This window comes from Mauremys reevesii, linkage group 2, assembly GCF_016161935.1.
Source record: "Mauremys reevesii isolate NIE-2019 linkage group 2, ASM1616193v1, whole genome shotgun sequence".
Classification (NCBI taxonomy): domain Eukaryota; kingdom Metazoa; phylum Chordata; order Testudines; family Geoemydidae; genus Mauremys; species Mauremys reevesii.
Genome location: NC_052624.1, coordinates 198407565 through 198424908, shown reverse-complemented (window position 1 = coordinate 198424908; position 17344 = coordinate 198407565). Strand labels below are relative to the sequence as shown.

At 39.5% G+C, this 17344-nt stretch overlaps 1 protein-coding gene across 4 annotated transcripts in view; it reads left to right on the top strand.

Moving 5' to 3' along the window:
- GNAL (G protein subunit alpha L) overlaps window positions 1-17344 on the top strand; it is a 324240-nt gene that overhangs the window by 224142 nt on the left and 82754 nt on the right. For all 4 annotated transcript variants that reach the window (XM_039526666.1, XM_039526668.1, XM_039526669.1 and 1 more), the window contains one exon: window positions 7133-7230. In XM_039526666.1, the coding sequence (XP_039382600.1) occupies window positions 7133-7230 (98 nt within the window). The remainder of the gene's footprint in view (window positions 1-7132; window positions 7231-17344) is intronic.

Here is a 17344-nt window from a genome sequence, read left to right as displayed (position 1 = left end):
ACCTCCCTACATGTTCTCCATCCTACAGAGAAAGTGCTGAAAACTGTTAACTGAGATCCCTTTAAAAATTTTTTAATCTTTAATTGAAAATTCAGTGCTGATAATAGGCAGTAGCACCAGGAAGTGGAATGTACTTGATATACACTTGTACGTATCTTAAAGTCACTGTGTGTTTTATTGTTGCCCCTTTTTGATATGAGCAGCTAGCCAAATTTCAGGGCCCTGGATATGTTCCAGTTGGAAGCAGAAATTGATGGAGTCTGATATTTTCTTTGATGCAATCTTGTTTATTTACAAGAAATGCATGAAGTCCTGCTTCTCTGAACACAGGAGGAACCAAGAACAAAAGAAGCAGTTTCTTGTAAGTAAGCCTGGTCTACACCTAAAACGTAGGTCAACCTAGGTACATCACTCAGAGTTGTGAAAAATTTCATGCCCTGTGCGATGTAGTTAGGTTGACCTAACTCCTATAGTAGACGCAAGTATGTCGATGGAAGAATTCTTCCATTGACCTAGCTACCACTTTTTGAGGGGGCGGATTTACTACAGCAGTGAAAAAAACTCTTCTGTTGCTGTAGGAAGTGTCTACACTACAGTGGTGTAGCTGCAGCCATGCCGCTGTAGCGCTTGCAGTGTAGACACACCCTTAGCTTATAGCTGCCAAGCCTCTTTAGCCAATACCAGATCCAAAGCACACTCACTTTTTTCAGGGTCACACTGTGGCTTCAGGCTCCTACTTGACTTTCTTATTTTCTTCCTCTGCCTCTCTCTCTCTCTCTCTTCTTCTTCTTCCCTGTGTTCCCTCACACACCTGCACACAGGCATGCCTAATCAGAATACCCAGTGGAATGGTACTAGTTTCTGGGCAGACTCTGTTACGCTTTGTTTCAGGTATAGCCCCATAACTGTCTCTTACAGCTATCTTGAATGAAAAGTATCATCAGTTTGAATGAGATTTTAACTCAATCCATAGCAAGATTTCACCCAGCTCAAAACAATACTATAGCACGTGTTTGTGTCACTGCACCTTTTTTAGGTGATGCGTGAACCTTTACATTTACAACAAAAAGACAAATGATGTGTAAGTGAATAGAGGGTTCGAAAATGTGTGTCCTTGATTTTGGGTATCTAAGGAAATTCAAAGGGTGTTTTTTTTTCTTCTCCTTACTCTTTCAGTCACGTCTGTATTGTTACTAAATATTTAAGATACTGTATTTTGCATCTTGATTGTAATTAAATCAAAAGTGTAGCATTCATGTGGCTTTGACTTTTTCATAACTGAATTTACCCTAGCCACCTAAACATCTAAAGAAATTAAATACCTGTAGCTAATGAGACCTGAAGCATCATCCCTTACTCCTGCAAGATGGCTCTGATCTCTAATTTAGATCCCAGATCAAGAAAGATATGTTAGGAATGTAAATATTTATACGTTTGTTTATCTATCTAATGAAGAGTTAGGGAAGAAGCAAGTTTGTGCTTTACTTTTGTATGACCCTATTATGAATATTGTATTGTTATCTGGACTATTCCTAATAGTATTAACTTATTCCCAGTTTCTCTTTAGGCTCTGTTGTACTAATTATCTCTATGGTAGTAGATTTAGGTGTCTACAATAAATATCAAAGCTCAATTTTATATTTCTTTAGACCAAGATTGTAAAAAGTCACTAGTGATTTGGGAGTGCCTCAATTTTTACATTTCCAGCTTTAGACTTCTTAAGGGGCCTGATTTCAGGAAGTTCTGAGCCCCCAGCCTTGCAAATCAGACCTCTCTGATATGCCTTAGGTTGGACATCTAAAAACTGGGGCAGCTAAAAGCACTAGTCATTTTTTAAAATCTTTCTGGCAAGCTGAATAAATGCTACCTAATGTCTTAGTGGATGAAGGTAGGAAGTAGGCTGGATCTAGGCAATTCTCAGGATGTAGGAGGTGAATTTGAGATGTGGGATCTAGTTCACATCTTGGTGTCTTGAGCATCTAAGCAAGGGATAATATATTAGGGTGCTTATTAGGGTAAGAGACAGGATTAAAAGTGAGCATGGAAAGTGAATGGTGGTGATGGTAGTCTTACAATGTGTAGGATTTTTGTGGAACGGTTTAGTCATCAAGGAAAAAGGATTGTAAATGTAGGTGGGAGGCAATTTGCAGACAAATATGCTCCTCTGCAGTAGCTCAATACATTTTAAAGAGGCAAGTGTATTTGTTCTGTATTATAGGACTTGTGTTAGACTAAGAAATCTGGGAATAATTTTAAACAGTCTGCTGTAAAATAAAATAATCAGGCTAAAATATTTGAGGCATATAATTTCTGCCCAACATATTTGTATGGTCTTAGAGACCAACAATGATTTGTGTAAGGTGTCTGTATCGAAAATGGGGGTAATAGATATGCAGAATTATACTTGTGGAGAAAGAAATGCAAAATTAAATTTGCATCTAATGAAAAACAGATGTAAAACAAAAAGAGAAAAGAGAAAATGAATTTTTAGTGCAAATTAAAAGTACTTTATTTTACCCTATTTTACCCACTATCAAAACACTGTTTGCCACCAAAAGCTGCAGTTTTTTTCTATAGAAAGTGAAATATAAATTTTAAAAATAAACACCCAGGAGTCAGAAGTGTTTACCATGTGGAGGTACAAACATAAGTAAAGTAGGAGAAGCCTGTAAGCAGTGGGTTTTTGAGATACCGAGTGTGTCTCAATCAATACCAGTCTTTGGAAAAGGGCGTGGTTTTAGTCTAAGTCTCCACCTCCTACTCTGACCATATCTTATCACAGGTTGGCCTGCAAAGATAGATGCCATGGGGGAAGAGAGGGGTTCCAGCTCATCATACTCCAGGAACTGACGAATTGGACCCTAAATCTGGGGACCACAGCTGAATTTTCTCCTGGCACTATGCTGCTTCCTCATGTCTTTCCCTTAAATGGTAGTACTCTTGTATCACAATACAGGCCAATCTAAACAGAGAAATCCAATAAAATATAGGATTAAATATTTATGAAACAAATATTTTAATCTAAAGATTGTGCCATATTTTCTGATTTTTATTTTCCTTTTTGGTTTCTTCCTCTCCAGTTATTTTATTGATTTATTTCCTTTCTTATATCTTTCCTTTCTATCTCTCTCTATTAATGCTTTGATTTTTCATTTTTATATTTTATAGCCGCATTCTCTGTTTTATGTTCTCAGTTCTCTCCTTACTTTACCCTCTTAATTTTTTCTTTCTTTGTTCTCTCACTTGGTTTCTCTTTCTGCTGTAAGAGGGGAGGGCTTTATGGTGGCTGTAACATAACTTCAAAAGGTAGAATTTTAATGTTTAAAGAATTACTAACTAGGAATTTTTAGAGACTCTCATATCCTACACAGTTACCAGAATTTTCCCTTTCAAAGTCACTGAATACTTCATTTCCTCTTCAACACAAAAATCAAAAGGAAAAACCCACCAAAGGAAAACTTCTTTTGAATTGTAAGGCTTAGGTTAGTGGGTGGTTCTGGTTGACCCAGATGGGTCTGGCTCCAGAATTTGTGAAGTGAGTAAATCTAAAAAGAATTGAGATTATTATACCATCAAGTTCTCTCTTGAAGTCTGAACAAATGACTTGAGAGAGAGAGAAATGTTTGCTTTTCATTTGATTATAATTTCTCAGGGCCGCCCAGAGGATTCCGGGGGCCCGGGGTCTTCGGCGGCGGGGGGCCCTTCCGTTCCGGGACCCACCACCGAAGTGCCCCGAAGACCCGCGGCGGACACCCACCCCCCCCGCCGCCGAAGCGGGACCCGCCGCCGAAGTGCAGCCCGGTCTTTGGCGGTAATTCGGCGGAGGGGGGCCCCGCCGCGGGTCTTCAGGGCACTTCAGCGGCAGGTCCCAGAAGGGAAGGGCCCCCCGCCGCCGAATTACCGCTGAAGACCGAGCTGAACTTCGGCGGCGGGTCCCGCTCCATCTTTGGCGGTAATTCGCCAGCGGGGGGTCCTTCCGCCCCGGAGCGGAAGGACCCCCCGCCGGCAAAGACCGGGAGCGGAGAAGCCCCTGCGCCCGGCCCTGCAAGAGTTTTCCGGGCCCCCCGGAGGGAGTGAAGGACCCCGCTCCGGGGGCCCCGAAAAACTCTGGTGGGGGCCCCTGTGGGGCTCGGGGCCTGGGGCAAATTGCCCCTCTTGCCCCCCCCTCGGGGCGGCCCTGTAATTTCTTGCATCTAGTTAGCCATCTGGATGCCCTTGTAATAGTCACAATAGAAAGAGAAACAGTAGTTGTGAATTAACAATTCACAGAGTGTTGTGTTTTATTGTTTAACACCTCACTTCCTACAAGGTTTGAAATCCTTCAGGAAAGTGGAAGTAATTTATCTTTATTTTACTGCATCTACATTACATACAGTACATTTGAAAAATAATGGTTTGCTGTTATGGTGTACTATCTCTTCTCAAAATCTTTCCTCCATTTGTACTCTAACCTGAAAGTTTTGTCAGCATCTAGCAGTCACTTACTGAAGATTAGACATGCTGTATTACCTTGTGGGTGGTGTTTTTTTGGAGGTGGGGTTTAAGACTGGAGGGTGATTTCAATACTAATGTAATGCATGAACAGAAAATTTCTGCTATGAATTTTACTACCACAGAAAAGATTGTTCTTGTTTAAAGGATATAGTAGGGGTTGGAAAACATGCTTTTTCATCCATTTCTGTAATTTACAGACCGTCATTGAGCCTCATAACTGTCCTATGATGTATATAGTGTTTTTATACACATTTTTCCCTAGTGCAATTGAACCAGATACAAGTTAAGTAATTTGCTGAAAGTCACATAGCAAGTTAGTAGCTGAGCCAGGAATCACGAAGAGGCAATAGCCTTTGCAGAGTTGAGGTTACAACCAGCTTCCATTATAAAGCTACATATTAGCTTGCCCTGTAGCTTTGGCTTGGAAAATTAGATTGTCCTGATCATATCCAGATTTACTTTTCTGACAGTGTTACATACTTTTCCTATTAAATTAGATATGCAACATTATTCTCAATAAACAGCAATTTGTGCATTACTAAAAACTTCTACTGCCAATTGATACATGTTAGCTGCTTCCCACTTCACATTGTTGTTTAAAAGAAAATACCAAAATTTACTTAGTTACAACAGCAAAAACCCCAATAAAAACCCCAACAATAACAAAGCTTTAAAATTCCATGGGCCAGAGTTAAAGTTTGTTTGTTATAATGAAATGCTTATTTCATCACACTGGATGAGAATTATATATTTGTTTATTATTTGGGAAGGGTAAGATTTATGATGCTCTTAATTACAAGGACTTGTGTTTGTATAAAAGGTGTGATAGGTAAATACCTTGTAAGTTAGCACTCTTAACTGTTACTTTTTGTAACAGGGTGGGGGGGTTGATTTTTTTTGTTTTGGTTTGTAATAGAACTAGAGAGTCATGACCCCCTGTTCTAACACCACATTCTGGAGTGGGATACAAAAGCTTTTAAACAGCATACAGCAACAGTACACAATAGGTTTTTAGGGCCGGAAGTGAAAGATAATGCCATCTCCAAACAAAACTGCAGTGTGAAATTTAGGTAGACAAAATGTAATTTTGTAAAGTGGGTTTTGTCCAGCTTAGTAGGGCCAGCACATCTATTCTTGTGGTAAGTGCCATGGACTTTTTAATTCTCATAAAAGATAAGAGTCTTGGTTTTACATCTCTTCTAGAATGTAATTTCTGACAGCAAAGAGCTACCTTCCACTATGATGGGAAACTGTTGGTTTATTTCTGTCTCAGAGGGAAGACCATAGGCTTCTGTATCATCAACACTTTTTCTCTGGTTTCTGCATGAGCTTCTACAAAAGGTCCAGTCTGTAGTGAATTTACATGAGGGACCTTCCTAATTGTGTTTTTTGCCTTTTTTGGCTGAGCTGGGCTCAGCCAAACAATGGAGCCAAGGTACCTTCAAGTGCCTCCAAACACAGAAAGAGCATTGCTTGTCTTTTATAACTGCTGTCTATACTTTTAGGAACAGGTGTGTTGGGTTAGTTTGGTTTCAGGGTGGTTTTCTTAATTACGGCATAGTCCTAGATATAAAGTACTTCCTAGGTTCCCCAGAATCTGAGGCCAGAGTTCTTTGAATAAGGCAGTGGTTCTGAACCAGTGGTATGCAGAGATCTTCCAGGAGTTACGTCAAAACATGTAGATATTTGCCTAATTTGACAACAGGCTACATAAAAAGCACTAGCAAACTAAACTAAAGTAATATATTATACAGACAATGACTTGTTTATACCGTTCCATACACTGTACCAGCGGTTCTCAAACTGTAGGCAAGTCTGTTTTAATGGGGTCGCCAGGGCCAGTGTTAGACTCGATGGGGCCCAGGGCAGAAAGCTTAAGCCTACGTTTTTAAGTGAGGCGAAACTTGGGGTATGCAAGAAAAATCAGATTCCTGAAAGGAGTACAGTAGTCTGGAAAGGGTTAAGAACCCCTGGAATAAAGGGTCCAATCTCAGGGGTAGCAACTAGAAGCTAACTTTCAGGGCTTTCTTTGCTAGGCTGCTAAAAGCAACCAACACGCCATCCTTCAAAGCAAAAAATAAATGTTGGTGCTTTAACATTGCCATATTCATGCTACTATGGAGTTGTCTGCTCAGTTGTTTGGTGTTGATGTTTCCCTACAATTTTAAGAGTCAGTTCCAACTCATCTTTGATTTCTGCTATTCAAATTCCATTGTGTCAGCTAATCTGATTTTTTACCTGAAATTTGTCTTCTGCCACTGGGATACACCAACCTGGTTTCAACCCTTTCAGCGTTTCTTTTGGCCACACAGGGAAGTTAGCCTGTATCGGTTGATTAATTCTTACTTTCCAACTAGACAAGTGCTCTTTTGGAAAAGTAGTGAAAGGATGGATCATATAAAATTCTTGAAACCAATTGATAGGTTGTATGTGAAAGTACTCAACAGTCCAAACTAGTTTTTCTGAGACTTTGACTTCACTAATAATTCTTCACCTTTTCTTCTTTAAATGTATAATTTTTCATCTTGCAACCATTTTAAAACATGAAAATTTGAGGAGGGAGGAACCATTGTGTTTCTTTTTAATTAAAACAAAACCTGAGAAATCTTCTCTTATTTGTCACATTTCCAATTTTCAGGAATTCTTTGAACATGCAAAAAAGCTCTGGGATGATGAAGGAGTAAAGGCATGCTTCGAGAGGTCAAACGAATACCAACTGATTGACTGTGCACAGTAGTAAGTGTTTATTTTTGTGTAATTAATAGCCAAGAATGTAATGGATTATAATAAGTCTGAAAAAGATATTTATATTTGCAAGATTTGGGAGTTTGTGGTGCACCAAACAACATTCTAATTTCTTACATATACAAAACATGCACAGCAAGAGTACTGATGGTTTTACTGTGTTGCTCAGTTACTAGACAGCTACACATTTTGCGGGTGCTATTAACTAATGAGGAAGGCAAAGAAAAAGTTAGTGAGTCAAATAATTTTAAGTAACAGCTGTCTGTTTTGAAAAGTACTTACCTAGATCAATTTCAATTACAGTAAGTAATTAAGATTATTTAAAGAGAAAACACTTCTGAATTTTTATTTTAGATTACTCTGTATTTGAACATTTTAAGCATCAAGCGACATAGTAGTGAGATTGCTATTTTTTTTCACATTTATTAAAGATTTTGAGATTTTTATCAAAAATAATGTAAACCTACATTACTGTTGGGTCTCTTCAGTATATTCAACAAACAAACAATAGCTGACAGTTCTTCTAAGAAACTAGCCCGTTTATCTTCTCAAAAGGCTACATCAAGTCAATCAGTAAATGTGTTAACACAGGTAACAATCCCTAAAAGGATTCACTTGATAGGATATGACTTACACAGAGTTCCAGTGGAAATGTCTGTATGTGAGGATGTGGAGATGAAAATCCTGAACAGATTATGACACATAGCACACCCCTCTCTTTTAATCAAAAAGGAAATAGTTCACCAATATGCTAAAGCTAAAAACTTGACCTTCACTAGAAATAATAACCCAACTCTGAATTAGACTTTGACCAAAAATATATATTATAATGTGAATTGCTATTGCCAGAAATTGTGCCTTTAGAGTTACTTCGTGATTTAGGGTTTTTGAAGAACAGACTCTGGAGATCAGCCTGACTGATAATTATGGTCAGGAGCAATATCACAGGTCTGTTTTTCTGTTCTCTCTGCACCCTCTGTTTGGACTCTGGCAGAGAGACAAGAACACAAAGAAAACTCATTCCCTCACTTTTGCCATAAACTGGCAGCTCAGTGCCATTGGGTCATTTCTCCCATAGACACAAACATAGATGCATTTACACATGACAGTGTGGTGGAATTGTGTATGGGTAGAAAGGAGCTCAGTGGGCATAGTTAGCCACAATTTGGGCATTCCTGGTTTACCTCGTGTAATGAGTTCGTAGCCAGATTGACTGGAAATATCCTTATTTAACTGAAAGTGATGATTCTGACTGATACAACAAACTCTGCAAAAGACCCTAAATTTGTGATTTCTGTTGATTTTTTTCTCTATGGTACAGATTTGGTCTGTGCTGATTGAAGTGTCCAGCATACAGACAAAACCTACATACCTTTGCCAGCCCTGTTTGGGAAAAGGGGTAGGATGCAATGGAACGGCATGAAAAAAGTAAATTATTCCATTGTGTAATATTAATGGAAGTATGTTTATGTGAGGGTAAAGAAGCCTCAAATGGAAATTTTGGCATGTGGGAAAAGACTTATGCTCCAATACTTATGTACAGAAAGGAAATGAAAGTGACAAAATGGGATTGGGGTCAGTTCCGATATCCCAAAATGTTAAATTAAACTTTGCATTTTTCTAAAAGAATGTAAAGAATAAGAAGGTTTTCTTTTCTGCATGCCCTGTCCCTCATCTCTTCCAATTGGTCATTTATTTTTTGAGATACAGATGCTCCCTGGGTTACACAAGACCTGATTTATGCAAATTCGCACTTACGGAAAAAGTTCCATAAACCAGAAATAGGATTTTCGAGTTGCGGAAATTTTTGCCTAACGTATGGGTATACGTTTCTGACTTACGCAAAATTCGAGTTACGCAAGGCTTTCCGGAACAGAACGATTGCGTAAATCGGCGGGCGTCTGTAATCACCAAGAGTTTAACAATCTCAGTTAAAGAGAGAGTACGATGCATTAGTTTATCTAATCCAAATAGTGCTAGACAGAACTATTACTAAATCTGGTAATTTGGGATCACTTTATTCGTTACAATTCTGAAAATAGTGCTTAGAATTTATATAATGTTTTCCATCTTCAAAGGGCTTCACAAACACTAATTAATACTTAAAGTATCATGTGAAGCAAGTAGGTTTTTGGTTGAGTAAATGGAAGGAAAGTTGTCAGGTGACTTCCCCGAGGCTGCAAAAGAAGTCAGGGTCAGAGCAGAGATTGGAACTCCTGAATTCTGGTTTCCTAGTTTTGTGCTTAACACACACAGCTTTCTCTCAGGAAAGATTGTACTGCTGCTTAAAAATAGGTTAACATACTCTTATCTTGGGGGACAGATTGAAAATATTTCTAGCTTTAACCTGCTCCCCAAAACAGTCACTTGTCGCTATTACATAGAAGCATTGATACAATAATGATGGAGTCAATGGATATTGCTTTTGTTTGTTATATATTTATATGTTATGTACTATATGATGATAGCAGCTACTTCATGTAGAAATGTGCACCTCCATTCCAGAAGCTGACATAATTTAGAACAGTAGAGTTATCTTGTTCCTTCTAAACTGAAGAATATAATATTAAAAGTAAGTTTGAAATATTACTGGAAAGATGCACATATTTTCCTTTATACATAGAGAAAAGGCTTTGTACACAAGTACTAACTTTCTGTCTAAGGAGGACTGCATGGAATTCCATTTCGAACACACTAATAGTTTTTCTTTATTTGGCAAAAAAGGGTAATGTTGAATGGCCATAGCACTCTTCCACGTCAGTCATCCTCAAGCTCCCAGGGGTTGAGCAAGCCACATTCACCATGTTTTCATCTTGTCCTCACTTGATGAGCAAGCATCCCAGAGCAATAGTTGAACCCTGATCTTCTAGATGGCAATGCAGACAGTGTATAATCAGTAGGCCACCAATCCTCTCTCCATTTTTTAAAAAGCTTCTTTTGTACGACAGTTATTAGATTACAAGATAGGTGGGATGTCTTTATAAAAATTGCTGAATGTTGTTAAATTAATTATAAATAAAATCCAAATTAAAAAAAACTTTAATTTGGCTGCAATTCAGAAGTTTCAGCAAGTTTAAAAATACATTTTAAAAGCTTGGCTTAGTTTTTTTTTTTTTGTTTTTGTTTTTTTTTGTTTGTTAGAAGTATAACGTTATCCCGCTGGTACCAGAGGCCATAGAAACCAGCATAGACAGCAGGGGTCTCATTCTCATTACGCTCATTTATATAAATTACATTTCTGTTCACTGTAAGGCTGCTTTACACTGCCAGACTGGTGTAAAGGGGCCTTAATGTAAATGAATATCAAGCCCTGAGCATCTATTCATTTTAGTTTTTCTCCCATAACTCCCTCTGTTACCTGAACTTTGTTTAAATGACTGTCACATTAATACATAGCATGGAATTTATGAGAAATGGAAAAACTGTGACCAAGCAGGATATTTCGCTTGAGGTCTGACAGCTCTAGGTGTATCCTAAGCAAAGATTTGAATTATTCTATCCCTAACTACAAAGTTATACAACACATTTATACCTCATACTGAGAAAAAGTATTTCACAACTACAAGACAGGTGTTTTGTGGTTTTTTAAAATAAAATACAGCAAGTTCAGTGTTTTGTTAAATGCACTTCACAGAGCCAGCAGTGTATTCTTTATTCAGGCTTCTATTTTTCTCTTTCTTTCTGGGCTGAAATATTTTATCAACTTTTTTTTAATAAGTAAATCTCCTTAATTTTTATACTCTTCACAAATGTAAGAGGCACTGCACATAAGAGATTAAAATATGGTTTTGAGAGTGCAAGAACCTCATTCATTTATTTTTCCTTTAAATTCCACTTCTCTTACCTAGATAGTATTGGAGATTAAGTGAACACTGAAGTGTATTTTTGAGTACTCTAATACAGCAGTTCTCAGCTAGGGGATGTGTGTACTTCTGGGTTTACGCGGAGGTCTTCCAGGGGGTACATCAACTCTTCTAGATGTTTGGCTACTTTTACAACAGGCTACATAAAAAGCTCTTGTAAAGTCAGTACAAACTAAAATTTTATACAGACAGTGACTTGTTTATACTACTCTATATACTATACATGGAAATGTAAGTACAATATTTATATTCCAATTGATTTATTTTATAATGATATGGTAAAAATGAGAAAGTAATCAATTTTTCAGAAACAATGTGCAGTGACACCTTTGTATTTTTATGTCTGATTTTGTAAGCAAGTAGGTTTTAACTGAGGTATAAATCAGACTCCTGAAAGGGGTACAGTGATCCGGAAAAGTTGAGACCCACTGCTCTAATACTCTGGAAATTTAAATCCCTTGAGAGAAACACACGGCTATGATTTAATGCTGCACAGGTGCTGACCTGCCTAGAGCATAGGCAGTTTAGTAGGCAATAATGTTGGTTATTAAAAATTTCAATCCATAGCTGGCCACATGAAACAGACTTTTGAAAAATGATTTCAACCACAACTTTAACTATTTTATAAATTATATTGTCTCTTCATGATTGTTTATTTTTATGCCATCTCTCAGTAGATGACAAACTTTAACGATGTGCCTAGAAGGGGTTTGCAAAGTATAGTCTTCTGTGAATCCAGAACTCCTCAAAATAAATGATAATCCAGTTATAAAGAGGGGAAAAAAACAAGTCATATCGCAGTTTGTAGAACTGATTAAGTGTCCCTAAAGTTTAGGAGTGTGTTAAAGTAAATGGATTTATGGAAACCATGAGATGTTGAGTTCCCTTTTATTTGTTAAGAGCATACCGTGAAGACAATTAAGCTGATAGTGATTGATTGTTGCTGTTTGTAATGTGCATGTGAAAGCTGTTTGTGGTGAACAAGTGTGCATGTCACAAACCAACCTGCACGTACACACACCCATCATATTCAGTGCTAATTGGCAGTATTCTTAGCAATCCCAGCAGAGAAACCAATGATTTTAGCAGTCACTGAGACTGAACTGTTCTCTTCACCTTTTAAAAATAGGGTTGAGGTAGGCAATGTGGAAAGACTTAGGCTTTGTCTACACTACACAACTCCATGTCACTAAAAGTCAGGCAGTGTAAACGCAGTTTGTCCGCACTTTTGCCGACAAAATACTTCCACGCCCTATGAGCGGGGTTTCACATTGTAGACAGGAGCGACAACGAGCTGTTTACACTGCCACTTGCTGCAGCAAAACTTTTGTCTTTAGGGGATGGGTGGGTTTTTTAAAGCACCTGTGAATGACCAGAGTTTTGTCGTTCATTTAGCAGTGTAGACAAAGCCTTAATTTGATATTACATAAGTTGTACCAGTTCTCTGGGTAAACAAATGTCTTTAGTGCTGTCAATGCACACCCTTTTGAAGTACTCAAGCACCAATGAAAAATCTAAAAACATTTTGAAATATGGCTTTATCTTAGTAAAACATTATATATGAGAGCTGAGTGACTAATTTGAAACAAATATTTTACTCCATAAATTTTAACTTTTTATATTTCTGTAACATCCACAAGCAGTATAAAATTTTCTTAAGTTTATTCATTATTCAAAATTACTAATGATTGTGAGATATTTTAATTTTTTGGATTGATCTCAAACCATTTGTTACGTGTATTAATTATTCTGTATTCAAAACTTGGCTAGGTTGGTTAGTTCTGATTGACTCAGCACTTATTTTTGTGTTACCTGGCTGAGTGAGGTTAACTCTGATAATCAGAAATAAGGCTTAAAGATGCCATTGGGGCTTTGACTCTCTCTCAGGGAAACAAAGAAGTTTAGAGAATAGGAAAATAGATAAGAAGGATTAGTCAATTAAAAAAAATAAACTTTTTTCTTTTTGGGTCACACAGACTTTTACCAAGGCCTCATTCCTAGGAAAATTAAGATTTACTGGATGGTCTCAGTGTTTAAATTTAATTTAGTCTCATTGCATTCTTACAAAATTACTATGTGTAAGTGGGTGATCCTAGCTGTAGAAGATGCATTCTGGCTCATTTAATTGTCTCTATTCTGGGACTTGGGGAAGATTTAAGGAACCCCGTCCCTGCTTTGTCAACCAGGATTCTGTCCTATATGAAATATGCCACTTCTGGTATACTCAAGTATGCAAGCCTAAAATCAGCTTTCTGCAAATATTTGTGCTAGTAAAGCTTGATTTTTCAAGTGTTCAGAAAAGCAAACACAAGCTTGGCCAAAGCAAATTTATTTTTATATTTGAGCTAATATACATGGAAAAAACACATACCCCATTTTTTCTTCGCAGTTGCTCTATCTTTGAGAATGGGGTTTCACCAGCATCCTGAGCTGGCTGTTTTGTCAAAGTCTGTTGGATTACAATTACCTGCCCCATCTTCTCTCAATACTGTTCTTTTCTGAGATCAGCCTGCTGATACACTTCTTCTTTGCACTGGGAAAGTGTCTCCATCCTGCTTCTCCAAGCAAGGCCCGCTTGCTTAGCTGATGGGACCAAGCAGACTCACTCATCTCCTAAATCTAGCATCTGAATTCCTGCATTTATCCCAGTACTAGATAGGATAACTAAAGAAAAGTTCTTAGTTGAGTGATTGTCCACATGCATTCCACATCATGATTGGATACTTTCAGCCAGCAGTGTCCATTAGTGCTGTGCCTGCACCTTACGTATCCTCGTGCCCCCACCACCTCCCAAAGGCATATAATCCGGAGGGCCCAGCCATCCTTCAGTTCCTTCTTACTGTCTGTGGCTGTGAAACAGTATCCTTGGCTGTATCAGCTTCATTTACACTCTGTGCAACTGAAATTCTTTTTGTTTGTATATATATAATTAGTTAGTATTGATTAAGTAGTGTAGTTGTGGTTAGCATAGTTTTAGAATTAGTTGTGGCTACTTAAAAAAGAGTCTTCTTAGTGTTAGGAATTTCCCCTGTATCAGGTTTTAGTGCTTGTGGCTAAAGGTGAGTCCCCAGGCTTCAAAACTTGCCCCTCATTTGAGGCAGCTATTCCACTGAATGATGGGTACTTGAGGTGCTTTTTCAGCCTTGGGAAAGAGCATATCCCTGTTATTTTTTAAAAAAGAACTCAGTACCCTAAGCTCCTGGGCTCATTCATCCAAGAAGGCAACATCTTCTAAGACCAGCTATGTCCTCTGCCATCCACTCATATGAAAGGGGTTGGAAAGAACACTGCTCCATCAAGGAGCACAAATCAAGGTCAGCCTCCCAGGAATGGAGTAGAAAGAAGCATAAATAGCCTCAAGCTGCTCAAGTAAAGGGTAGGTCACAGTCCATATCATGTCCCTTTGACACCCTAACAGAGATCGGGCACTGACCATCAGTACCGTCTCTAGTGGAGCTCAGTACTTTGCCTGGTACCAACACTTTGTACTGTTATTAGTTCACCAAGTGCCCATCACCTCAGTACCCACGACGCTGGTACCAAATACTGTGGTGCAGTCACTCTCGGCACCAATTTTCTTTGCACCAAGTTCTTCCTGAGTCATATCTACTTTCTACTGTGAGGGAGACATACACTGTACTATTGACGGTACTGAGTGTCCTGCTGCCTGGAGTGGCTCACAGCTGCTAGCGCCGCACCTTGCACCTTTTCAATGCCGGCAAAGAGAGAGAGTTTCGCTCACCCTAGGACCCCTGTTAAAGTAGCCCCACCACTAGGGGAGGAGGAGTCTTTTGCTCCCTCCCCTTCAGAACACAGAAGAGAGGCATCTCCTACCTGCTCATCTCACTCTTGTTCATGTGACCAGTGTGTTCGGAGGGGTTGGGTTTTACTCATATTATTTTCTAATCCCATAGAAGGAGGGACACCCAGTTCTGGATTTCAGAAATCTCATCACCTTTATCTGTCACCTCATATTCTGAATGGTAACTCTGGCCTCTATAATCCCATCCTTAGATCCTCAAGACTGGTTTACAGTTCTTGACCTACTGGAGGCATACGTTCACATATCAATCCGTCCACCACACAGATTGCTAGTGTGAAATTCCCCACTGTCAGCACTGAGTCCTGCCCTTCAGTCTTTCAGCAGTGCCAAGAGTATTTGCCATGTACTTAACAGTCATAGTGGCCCACCTGGGAAAGGAAAAGGATGTAGGTATATCTGTACCTTGATGATTGGCTCATTCAATCACTGCATCAGGTGAACATCTCCATTCATATGATCCAATTTTTCTGTACTCTGGGACTCCGAGTGATCAGAGATAACATTAGAGCTGACTCAAAAAATAGAGTTTATAAGGCCAGTGCTAGATTCCACAACAGCAAGAGCTTATCTTGCACAAGAAAGATTCAGTAACATGGTAGACCTCATCAACCAGCTGCAGGTTCACTCTCGAACATCTGTAAGACACTGCCTCAGACTTCTTAGTCATGTGGCCTGCTGCACTAATGATACATAGCATGCCAGATTTCACCTATGTTGCATGCAAAGAGAGTTGAAATCTGAATATCTTCCAAACAGATATCACATGGACATGGATATCATAAGGGTACAGGTACATTCTCCAAGTAAGCAAAGGGATATCATTTTCTGTACTTCTTGATAACTGATGGTTCTGCACTCAGCCAGGAAGATCACCTTCAAACTCAAGGCCTACGGACCACTGAAGAGATTAACCTTGGTATAAACCTCCTGGAGCTGCATCCGACCAAGTTGGTATTCACCCACAAAAGCTCATGCTCCAATACGTCTGTTAGTCTATAAGGTGCCACAGGACTCTTTGCAGCTTTTATAGATCCAGACTAACATGGCTACCCCTCTCTGATACTTGACTCCTGGAGCTTAGAGCTATTCAGCTAGCCTGCACAGCATTTCTCCCCATTCTAAGTGGACTGACAGTCCAGGTCATGACAGACAACACAACAGCAAAGTTTTAGATCAACAGACAGGGAGGAGAATATTCCTCCCCCCCTTTTGTCAAGATGCTGTTTGCCTATGGAACTGGTCTATTCATAACCAGATCACAACAGTAGCTCTGCATCTACCAGATTTGCAGAATGTCCTCGTTTACCAGATCAGCAGGCAATTCACAACTGACTACAAATGGATTATCAGACTCCATCCTGCAAAGCATTTTCCACAGGTGGAGTCACTCAAAAGCAGATCTATTCACCACAGACAAAAATGCAAAGTGTCAGATGTTTTACTCAAGGTCGGAGTCTGAGCCCAGGTTCTCTGTCAGATGCTTTCCTCATCTTGTGCACTCCAGAGATAATCTGTGCCTTACCACCAATCCCATTAGTACCAAGGGTCCTAAAGAAATGCTGACAGGACTCAGTAGTAATGGACTCAGCTTGGCCCAGACAGTTCTGGTACTCCAACCTAATGAAACTGTCAGCACAGCACATGATAACATTACCTGTTTTACCAGACATAATCTCCAAGAGAGAAGGGCAGATTGTACATCAGGACTCAGCATCATTGCCCCTCACAGTATGGATGCTGGCTGGTAAAATAGCACTGAAAGAAGCTAAGGTCTGACTATGTTAGTGTGAAGCACAAAGGACTCTCCTAGGCTGATTTATGCAGCGAAATGGAAGACACACTCTGGGCAGCACAGCCCAATCTGTCTCCTCTAGACACTCTGATTTCTGTTATTCTGGATGACCGGTTATCCAGAAAGAACTCATGGCTATCAGTCAGCTCTCTCAGGGTGTGCTTAGGAGCAATAACAACTTACCATCTCTCCCGATACAGGATCACATCATATTTTCCCATCCCACAGTTGCTAGTTTCCCCAAAGGCTTTATTCATGTGTTTCCCCTAGTCCAGGAGCCCCCTCACTCCTGGACTAGGACTCTTAATATAGTGTTAGCTAAGTTAATGCAGTGGTGCCCAAACTTCTGTTGTCCCCCACCTTACCAGTAATGAATTCTGTCTGTGCCCCTCTCCATTACTGCAAAGTTGGCTCAGCAGAGGAGTTTGGGTTGAAAATGGAGCTGGGGAAAGAACTGGGGATGGGGGTGGGGAGCTGGGGCTAGAGGCAGATCTGGCCTGAGGGCAGAGAGGGAATGATGGCAGAACAGGGGGCGTAGTGGAGTTGCAGCTGGGGGCAGAGCAGGGGGCAGAGTACGGCTGCAGCTGGGGGCAGAATGGAACTGGGTGGTGTTCCTTCTCCCCCCCC